Raw genomic sequence first — 11,079 nt, 5'->3', positions numbered from 1 at the left:
GAGATAAAACTCTCTCAATCAAAATGCCTCCTCTGACACTCCTGGAATAAGTCTAGAAAGCTCCAGCACCTACTCAGGAGGTGATTTATTGTTGTAGATGGAAGAAGGGCAATGCAACTCTCTTTCCATTCTCGAATACCCTCCACCCTTCTTGAGGACTGGAAAAAATACTTTCTCTAGTTTTTAAAAGGCCATTTTATACTTCCTTTATAAAGGAGAGTCTTGGCTAATGTACTCCGAATGGGATAATAATGACAACTTGACATGGGCAAAAGCACTATATACAATTGAAAATGACAAGTTGTCGAAAAGTATAATGGTCAGCCAGGGGAGATGGAGATGTGGAGACAAGACTCTTACGTGTCTTGAAGTTTAAATTGGGCAGCCCCACTGTGAAACATGCTTGAAAGCCCCATTGTCTATTGGGTTGCTAAGGAGCCTTTGAAAGAGCATGAGGCTAAATTAAGGAAAGGTGTTAATTTAAACTAGAATTCCTGAATAGCAGTGCATGTAGACAGACCTTCAGATATGACCATCATCTCTAATATATCCATTAGTTCTCTGTTGCACTGTTGTTCTTTTGTTCTTCTCCCCAGTGGAATGTCACAGCACTGTTTACAGTGCCCAGCGCTGCCACTTTTGTGACTGTGACCTGGAGGAGGTGGCTGAAGCTCTCAGCCACTGGTTAATGTACCAGGCAATTACTGAAGGTTGTACCTGATTCTTGGTTTTCTAACCCATGTTGGATGGTGGCATTTTTTTTCCTTTTAACCCTTTTCACTTCACCTCTTTCTTAATCTAACACGTAAGACCACGTTGTCTGCTTTAGATAGTGATTCTTGAAGATGCACACTTATTTCTGTAGTGAACAGTAAGTGTGGGCAACCACAGTCAAACTCTGTAAGGGATGAACCCCAAGCTGTAAGGGATGAGCCCCAAGTGACTGTATTGTAAGTCTGGACTATGCCCTGAGAGAAGATTCCAGGTGCCTTAAGTCATGAGGAGGGGCCTGGTGTCATTTCTCTTGACTTGACAGGTGTCTCAACCACTCCTGAACCTGGGGTGAGAGAAGGTTCCAGAAGCCCAGGAACTGGACCAATAAATAGGGGCATGCACAAGCCCTGGGGGCTTTCTGCACTGAAGACCCTTGTTGGCAGGACCAATGCTGGATCCAGGACTGGTGATCACTCTCTCATGCTCTCCTTTCCTCTCTACCTCTCTCTCCCTCTCCTCTTAAGGTTGTTAAAAAACACAAAACCCACTTTGGTTCCCCATAACGCTGCATAGCTTAGGTAGATATAATTGTGTGAGGGACAACTTTCATAGAATACTTTGTTCAATAGAAATCTAGTAACACAAAGCTGATGTTTTGGGGCCAATGCTTATAGAATATTTGTTCAGTCTAAAAATCTCTCATGTTTGTGCACAGAACTTGAGCGTTTTGCAAGCTTTTTGCCTTTTGGCAACAGGGCTATCTGCAGGATTGTACTTACACACCTGAAATAGAAGAGTTCACTTTCTTGACTGCTATCAGCCTGAGCTGGTGGTGAAACACTTTAACGCAGCCCAAAGCAAACCAAGCCTTGTGAAGAGTTCATGTGACTGTTAAGCAGCTTATATTGATGTTAGGATATTTGTATTCAGACTGATGACTTCTCTCTGGAGTGACAGTAAGTCTCCTAGAACAGAATGGGGTAGAAAAAGGAACTTTCAAAGGATCACTGAAACACTGATGGGGCTAAGTCACCATCTGGAACAGCTTCTTTCCATGAGCAGACAAGGAGCCTAGAGCAGACAAGGAGCCGAGAGCGACATTTGTAATGTAGGTCTTGAAGTTATGTTTCAAGTTAGGAGAAGTGAATCCAGGTCTTAATGCGCAAGTGACATTTACTGTCTCTCCTACAGCAAAAGTCCTTTAAATAACAAATGCACATTTAGATTGCCTTTAATCTCTTAAAGCAAGAAGATGAGTTCAAAGACAAGCTTTTAGCTTTAATTTTTTTTTCTTCTTCTATCTCCAAAATTTAGAAGTGGAATTCTGGTCTTAATTTATAGGTTGGTTTGTTTTTTTTTTCTTCCCCTAGGTGATTATTTTAGAAATGTTCATAGAACAGAATATCTAAGCTTGTGACTGCCTGTCACCTTTCCCAAATCCTATGTATTTATAGATGTTTGTCCCTGGAATGTGGATCTCTTTTAAGTTCAGACATTGGAGGTAATTTAGCAAGTAAGCACGTGGGTAAGTGTGGGAAGGGCTGGTGTGCTGCTTTTCTTTTCCAATTACATCAATCAGTCTAATATCAGCTCTTCCTGCTCCTTCCAAGTCTCCTTAAAACATCACCATCACCAGAGCAAAAGTGACAATCTCAGGGAATCTTTGACAATTTAGCAGGAGCCCTGTGAGATTCACTAGGAGGTTTGTTTTAAAAGTTAGGGCATGAATGATGGTACTTAGCCCCTTGCAAAGGGAGCTTTTCGCTGCTTCATAGTCTTTAAAATGATGATGAGGGGCTGAGTCTGTCCTCTGAACAGTAGGGAGAACTCTAAGATGGTAGGGAGGGGAAGAAGGCATCTTTCCCTACCTGAACAAATTGCTCCTGCAGGCCCAGGCTGCTGAGTCAGATGGTTAAAGGCACCAACTGGGGAAGTTGGAGCTGGTGGGCTGGAGGGCCAGGGGTGAGTGGTCGGGGTGCTGGCCTAACCCATGTGCCGTACGTGTAGAATTGCTTAGCCCACCTATGGAATGCCTAGCCCAAATGAAATTACTGTGCTGGAGTCCCTGCCACACTGCATGCCCAGGTCCAAGCCATGATTTTGTACTTTCAAAATGAAACTGCATACCAGTTAGGGCAAAGCAGTTCTGGGTCTCTGGCTGGGGGAAAAGTTTTATGTTTGACTGTCAGCCTGGGACTTGGCTGTGCAGGACATGGACTCACTTTCCTTTCAAGCTGTCTGCCTCCACCACAAATCCTCCTTCATGCCACATAACAAGTCATTTACAAGGTTGCAGCTCTATAGTCTTGTTCTTGTGCTCCCAGCAAAAGGAGGTAAGCCCTTCTCCTGGACGGGACGGTTCCTGTGCCGGCTGAAGACAGTATTGGGAAGGGCGAGGGCATGCTGGGCTTTGCTGATGTAACAGGCTCCCTGCAATTTTCATTCAGATCTGGTTGGCTGTGAGCTGGCAGAGAGCCTCAGATACGCCTCCAGCTCAGATGAGGTCATCCCTGCTTTTTTTTTTTTTTTTTTTTTTTTTTTTTTTTCTCTTTTGGGCTGCTTCACAAAGAATCTGTGGTGTCTGAACATGTAAGGTCAGAGTGCTAATTCCCACACTACTGAAAATCTCTCGAGTGCAGGAACCCACTTCCTTCCATCCCCAGCTACACCGTTTCTCAGCACCATTACAGACCCTGCTCTCCCTTTAAAGAGAGAGGAGGAGCAAAAGGAAGATTAATTTACCGCAGTGGATTTTGTAATTGACTCTCGCATCCAGATCAGAGGGGAGTCTTTACTGGCAAGACATTGCAGAGCTGCCTCGGCCTAACACGAGTGTAAAGTAGCTCCAGGAGGGAAGAAACTCCAGATCCTGCCGCTGCCAGAAGTGAAACTACTCGCCCTGCCCAGTCGCCTCGTCCCTTCCCCTCCCTCCCACCGTGTGCCGTGCAGAGATGCATCCAGCCAGTAGAGGACGGGGTAGGTCCCCCCGGCTGTCAGTCAGTAGGTGCTGCCCGGCTCGGGACGAGCTGATCCCGAAATAAGGACTGACCCTGGCGGAGAGCAGAGCACACGTAGCCGAGGGTGTCCAGCCCCGCACCGTGCCTGGAAGCATCGCCCGCTCGGCATCTTCCTCTCTCCAGCCGCTGCGCCGGGTAATCCCCCGCTATCTCCGGCGGGGAACTGCCCGCTAACTTCGGCGCCGACGCCAGGTCTGCCCGCACGACTGTGGGCAGGATGGGGATTGCAGCATCCCCCCTCCGCCCGGGGGGCAGCAAGCCCCTTCCTCTTCCTCCTCCCACCGCCGAGCCCCGCGCTGGAGCCCCTCTGGCACAGCCTCTTCGCGATGTCCTGCCAGGGGCGGAGAGCTCTCCCCGCAGCGCCTGAGTCTCAGCACCGCGGACAGCTCTCGGCACCCGGCGCCCCGAGCCTCAGCACCGCGGACAGCTCCCAGCTCCCGGCGGGTCGAAGCCCAGCACCGCGGACAGCTCCCGGCTGCCGGCGGGCCGGGGCGCGGGGTGCTGCCGGGCTCTGCCCGCGGAAGGGCCCTCGGTGCCCGGCTCCGGACCCGCTCCGTGCCTCGGTGCCCCGGTTTATCGCGTATTGCTGGCAGCCCTCTGTTGTAGCAGCACGCCACTCTGCCGAGAAGGACGCCGAGAGATCCCCGCACACACAGCACCACCCGCCTCTCTCGTGGAGCCAGAAGAGGGCTTATCTTCGGACTTGGAGTCTGTTTGTCTTCCATGGATCGGGATTTAGAAGCTTGCATGGTGCCTGATTACATTGGTGTATGAGTCTACAGACCCTGAGGTGTGCTTCAGAGTTAGAAAGAAACCTTGGATCTGGAGGGGTAAAATAAACCCTATATAACCAGCAAACCCAGGTCAAACCTTCCTGCCTCCCTGCAACCAACTTGACACCCCCCCTCACCCCAACCTCGAGAATTCCCTTTCTTTCCTCCTCCCTCCACACTCCTTCCTTCAGAGACTGTAGGATGAGGCATTTCCTTCTATCTGGCTCAGGGTAAAAGCATACCCTGGGGGCAGCAACACACATCTGGCAGGGACTGAAGTGTTTTAATCCAGCCTCTACCGCAATCAACAATGGCAAATGAACCGGTGATCCTGAATGTTTATGACATGGTGAGTACCAAACAGTACTGACTAGGGGAGGGGAGGCGTTGCAGTGGGGCTGAGTGGGAGTTTGTGCTTGAAGGCAGGCATTGTATGAAGAGAAGCCAAGCACAGATCCCCAGAGAGGTTGATCCTCACCTCCTCAACTCATGTTGTGGCTGTCAGAGATGATGCTGACCCTGGCTTTTTTTTCTTTGAAATATTCAGCTTATTGGGCCAGATTACAGGTAAAGCTGTGCCTGATTTTCTGCAGGATATTTCAGGAGCAGCACTGGGTGAGGGGAGGACTTTTCAATTTCCAGTGTCCCAATTAAGGAAGAAGAAGTGATCACCTCTCTCTTTGTTGGAGCTAATTGTCCTTTAATTTTGAGAGAGGAAGCACAGTCAGGCTGTGGGGAAGGGGTCAGGATTTCATTCAGGAATGAGAAACAACTGTAGAACTGCAGTAATGACATAGTTTCTAGGCTAACAATCTGGATCAGTCCCTCATATGCATAAGACTGTAGTTAATAATTTTCTCTAAAGGTTAATTGCAGCACCAGTAAGAAATTATCTGAACTGAAGTTTCAGCACAGGGAGGAGCACAGGAACATGCTGCTTGGCAACGTTTCCTGAAAGTTCACAGTGTAGCAAGTGGCTTTCCTTGCTCTCCTCTTGCAAGGGGGAATGTGAGTGGGAATTACCTGTGCTAACAAATCAGAAGATCCAAATCCTAGCCTTGGCACAAGCCCTAAAAGGGAAGAAGGCTTGGCACAACCTGTTTGCTTTCTGGTCTGACAGAAGCTTAGGAGAGGCATGTTCAGATGAGGAACATTTTGATGATGATATACTTCCCCTTTATGTTTTGTTTATGAACAAATTATAAACAAAAGTAGTTTTCATATCTTCCAAAAATTTAGTGAACTTTGCTGGGGAAAATACAACCTTATGATGCTCAGGTGCTGATGGAGCTCTAAATATCTAGCTCCAGACCTTTAAGATTATGGCATACATTTACTTTTTGTCACCAGGCAGTGACAACTTTCAACAGGAACCCCACAGAATAGAGTGGGTTTCCCTGTTGGGGAAATCCAGAGAATAGACACCAAAGAGATTAGGAGTGGGTGGATGGACATGGTCTTTGCCTTTTTTTTCCAAAGATGAAGCCCAAAGGAATTATGGGAGAAGGGACTTGCTGTTCATGGTCACTGTGTTCTGAGATGGACAGCCAGACACAATGAACTGAATTGAGGTCATCAGTTTAATTCAGATTGAGTAATTTTTGCTGCTTACCAAACCATTAAAACCTTCATATGTGAGTACTAACTCCATGGGTTAACCACTCTGTACATGGAAACCGTTCTATTTTCGTATAGCATCTGTTTGACTACCACTGAGTCACCTCTAGTTTAAATCCTACATTATGATTATTGAGGCTACACGCTTTTGCATTGCTGCTATGATTTTAACACCACGAAGTTTGGAACGTAGCCATGCGAAATCTGCACTTTGTTACATTGTGATGGGCAATTGCGGGGGAACTGGGAAATGAGCACATTTGCTTGAATGACTGTTGGAAAACTAGTCTCAATGAAAAAAAAAAGACAGACAGCTGGGGACAACAATTAACTGGATGTAAAGCTCTGCTTTTCTGACAAGGAACATGACCCCTGTATGGCATCTGGAAGCACTTATGCTGCAGGAAAACTTACCCCTAGGGCAGAAGTTCAATTATGGGCTTTGTGCAGCTATGAAATACCCACTTTGTGTAGTCTTGTGTATTGAAAGATTATAGCCATTTATCCTTTTACCCATTGGACATGTACTAGGCTTCTTTAGGAAAAGACTGCTTCTGTCTAATGAGATGTTTTGCACATTAGCTGAAGCAGGTAGGTCTATTTGTAGACTTGTTTTCTTCGGCATAAAAGAATTGAGCAAAAATCACTGGCTATTCCAAGTGTTCAGAATATCATCATCAACAGCAACTTCCCTCACCCTCAGCACACAGAGTGATTATGTCCTGATTTATGTGTTGCTAAAGACCTTGTGCACACCTGTACACTTGCAAAACAGACAGGGCAGGAGAACTTTGCTGCTCAACCAGGACATTTTAAAGAGTGAATATGCAGGATACTGAACTCTGATTTAAGGTTTGAGAGTGAACACCAAGTAACAACATTGATCTGGGGTTTGATCATAGATGAATCTTTTTCCCAGTCTGAATCCAGCTGTTGCATGGACTTACTCTAAGCCAACGGCTGTTCAGAGACCAGCATGTAATAACCGGGTCTATAAAATCTATGACAGAGTTTGCTCTGATTAGTCAGTTATCACTTTGCCTTCAGAGGGGTAGATCAAATTCCCCTTCATAACTTGCAGCTCTCTTCCCTTCCCTCTGCCTTAATAAGCTGTTTATCCTGAATCAGATCTTACTTAGATCACAGGCCTGACTTTCTTCAGCCAGGGTATCATCCTGTCTCCTCATCTCTTTAAGTCTTTGTGGCTTACTTTGGAATAGTTGACTTAATCACTGTACATTAATAAATGTTACCTACTTAAATCAGACAGAAGAGAAACTGCAGTTATTGCCTAGGTTTAAATCTTTAACAAGCAAGCTAAACACATTCCACTAAAAATAGTTCACTTGGCAGAGATTCAAGTTGGAGGCTCTCATAATATTTTCAGCTTATTTCATAGCACATTCATGCTATCAAATTAAAAGCAAAGATATTCCTATCACTGCTGTCCCTCTTCTATTACAGATATGGTTGTCCTGAATTTCCACTGTCTTTGCAGCTGATAACACACAAAACTGTCATTTTGCTCTACTGGTATTTTTGCTTACTCTCTATGCTGAGGAAAGTGAGCCTCTGAGATGTGCTGCAGAGGAGAATGAGAGCCCTGGTCGGGTGGCAGGGAGCAATGATGTAGGGTCTGTTTGGATGAGAGAGGTGAGTCTCTTTCTCAGCCTTGTCCCACTGTTATTCTGTTGAGTCCACTGACATTACTGGTCATCCTCTGGAGTGGGTGAGAGGGAAATAAGATTCAGGTCACTGTAGACGCACTAGCTCTGAGATTTTTTTGCTGTGACTTCCAACTTCAGAGAGGTAGCCAAATGTAATTATTTGTAATGGTCCTCCCATATTCTTTCAGATCTTTGTATCATTTGTATAATTTACCAGCTAAATGGCTGAAGGCCAATGGCTGATGGCAAAGGGCGGCCTTGCAGGTGACTGACTGGGGTATCTCTTGCTTCACTGATCAGTGGGTGATGGTGTCATTGATTTGATTTCTCCATCACACCGCTGAGTGGATCATCCCAGTGGTCCTGATAAAAAACTAAATACAATAGCATTCTTGTCTCCACGGCAGTGATAAAGGTCGCTGTTTTGTGTTTGTGATGTTATGGCAAGCAGCCTGTGTTGAAATAGGGATGGCATTTTGGGCTGAGGATGTAAAAGCTTATAGTCATGCATGTAGTTTCTAAGAGTTCCAGGAACATGAATCTCACTCATTATTTTTATTGGTTCGGTGGAACAGAGCACCCTGGGAAGCTGCATCTGCACAGAGGGCAGCATTTCTGAGCAGGGAGAGAAGGAGAAAGGTCTTCCTCCATGAGAGAGAAGAAGTAGTTTCAGTTGTACCACCAAGCAACATTGCAGTTGTGTAGTCAATCAGCTTGTGGTCTCCCAGCAGCAGCTGATCAGAAAATGATCACAGCCTGTGAGTAGCTTAGGTGTGGAGAAGAGCTCTGATGGGGCTGTTTCCCTCTAGCTCTACAAGTGTCCGCCATCTTACAGGTGCTTCTACATAGAGCTGGGCTCAGGGACTGAGGGCTGGCCGGAGGGTGCTGGCTCAAGAAGGAGATATTGCAAGAAGCAGTCTGGCTTCTCTGTCAATCCTAGGAGAGATGCAGGTAGGACTTCTGGAGAAGCAATTGTGGTGTGGGAACCTGTATGTGGGACTCTGCAGCATACCCTGGGATAGGGTCAAAGTCAGGTTTTGTTTATTTTATGTGCTCTGAGAAAAGGATTGTGAGAGAGTCCCTGTGTGAAGAGGACACACCAGCTATCTGTGAGGAAAGGCATAAAGCTAGAGGGTCTGTTATAGCCACAGAATAAATGTATAGAATTTTAGTGCTTTAACTTCTCTGATACAAAATAGTATTATGGAGGTGGGAGTTACTTTTCCTTTTGCACTTTTCAGCTCTGGCATTTTCAGCATTTTGCTTTAACATCCATTGCTCTCATGTGATTTGGAGGTGATGATCTGCATGCACCTTTAAAAACCAGCACAGAGTTACCATCCTAGCACCTCTTTTTGGTTTCCTATGCAAGTGGAAAAGAGAGAGTGGGACTCTTGGCCACTACAATTAAATGCTTTAGGACTGAAGGAATAGAGGTGCTTTGTATCTCTAGCTTCAGTACAAAAGGAGCCTTTGAGTCTATTTTAAAAGCAGCAACAGGATTGCAAGCAGAGCACTTAGTTCTGTGAAGTGATTGTTTTAGGCACTGACTAGATCGTGAAACATTTTATTATCTCTCTGGAGGAAAGAATAAGTCTAGTTACTCAGAAAAATGTCAATGTGTTTGTGATTACTGTTGGTAGAGGTCTCAGATGCTCTCAGCTCACTTAGTCAGAAGAGTGAGAAATCCTATTGCAGGTGGTGTTCCCATCTCTGCACTACTTGTTAGTTGTTCGTGAGTTGCTGTGTGTGGAGAAGTGCAGCATCACCTGACTCTGTTTGGTATTCCAGGAAGCCACATGGAAAGCAAGAGGACTTTTTCATCAAATAAGTTGATAGCTGTGGAGTTTCTTGCTGCCATGAGGTGAAAAGATGCTTTAAGTCAATAGAGCAACTTGTGGTCTTGAAAGATTAAGTACTAGAGAGTCACTAGGATCTCTCCTTTCCTTTTTCTCCTTCATGTGTTGGCCAAACTGAATGTATTTAACAAATGGAGAGCAAAATGTGAAATATTGCCTTTGGGAGACTTTAATTAAATTCTGGCAACTCCTAATATATATATACAAAAAGTTGTTCTGAAACAAAATCACCACTTTTTAAAACACATTAAATGAAATGTTTTGACTCTTCCTTAAAATATTTGTCAATCATCTCTGGCCAAAACTATTTGCCAAATCTGAATCATTTCATTTTTCCAAAACACACTGTTCACTCAGAAGTTTGCCATGTTCTTGGAAGGGCTTAGTAGCTGTATCATATTCTTATTTATTCTGTGGTCAATTCCAAAGCTCATAATAATTCCCTCTTCCATGAATAAGCCCTGGCTAAGGAAGATGAGGGCTGTTTTATCCTCTTCATAGGCTTGTGGTGGGTGTAAGGTCAAAGGTAAATCCTTAAACTCCTGAAGGAAAAGGGGAAGATTTTGACATTGGAATTTTACTTCATCACTAACTCTTCACTTATCCAGAGCCTTATTCATTCTGCTGTCTTCAAACCATATCAAGTACAGTGTCCTGGATAACAAACCAGAAGGGTGAGACAGCAGGTGACTGATGTCTAGTAATGGGCTCCCCACAGTGCTATAACATGTCCTATGTAAGTGCTAAACTCTTTGTTTCTAAGAGTAATTGAATGTAGTGCTGGTCACAGGCAGTCGTGTGAGGGATCAGGTAGATCTCAGATGGTTGTTTTCTGTGCCTTCCTAGACCTTTAGTTGGCCAACCCATGGCTGCATGGGTTTTTTTTTTTTGTAGGACTGAGTTTAGATTGTTAAATTATGCTTATGCTGCATAATAGTTCTGGAGTTCATAATCACTCAGGTGAAGTAATGGTCCCACTGCAAAATCTTTAACAGTAATGTCATACTACAATATTTGTTATTATGGGCCCCAAAACTCTGTGGGGAGGACTCTTGGTTAGAGGCCAGAGAGACCAGACAGACCACTGCTGTGAATGAGACAGGAGGCAGAGGAAGCTGCTCTCACCGGATGTCAGAAAAGTCCTGAGCCCAAGATATGAGAGGGCTATCCAGACTGCTTCATTTTTCTTGGAGGCAACACTTCCCAATGCAAATGCTCTTGACTTTGAAAATAATAATAATAATTTTTTAAAAAGGTGTTACGGCAAATCTCATGGCAGTACATTAGAGTTTTCAAATAAATCAGGCTGAGCAGCCTGGCAGTTTGAGGAAAACTAGGCTTTATTTCTGCTTCTTTTATTCCTAGACTGCATCAATTTAATTTGAGCGACAACAGGCTGATCTTAGGCAGGCCAGTCATAGAGTGGGATTGC

General features: G+C 45.0%; 1 protein-coding gene across 2 annotated transcripts in view; it reads left to right on the top strand.

Annotated features, from left to right (window-relative positions):
• The first annotated feature begins 3,806 nt into the window (after positions 1–3,806).
• LOC104483709 (deubiquitinase DESI2) overlaps positions 3,807–11,079 on the top strand; it is a 59,710-nt gene continuing 52,437 nt past the window's right edge. For both annotated transcript variants that reach the window (XM_086750128.1, XM_086750127.1), the window contains exon 1: positions 3,807–4,853. In XM_086750128.1, the coding sequence (XP_086606254.1) occupies positions 4,815–4,853 (39 nt within the window). In that variant the 5' untranslated portion in view covers positions 3,807–4,814. The remainder of the gene's footprint in view (positions 4,854–11,079) is intronic.

The sequence above is a fragment of the Chlamydotis macqueenii genome, chromosome 5 (assembly GCF_036417535.1).
Source record: "Chlamydotis macqueenii isolate bChlMac1 chromosome 5, bChlMac1.mat, whole genome shotgun sequence".
NCBI lineage: Eukaryota > Metazoa > Chordata > Aves > Otidiformes > Otididae > Chlamydotis > Chlamydotis macqueenii.
Note: the sequence above shows the minus strand (reverse complement) of the source record. Positions and strands in the feature narration are given on the sequence as shown.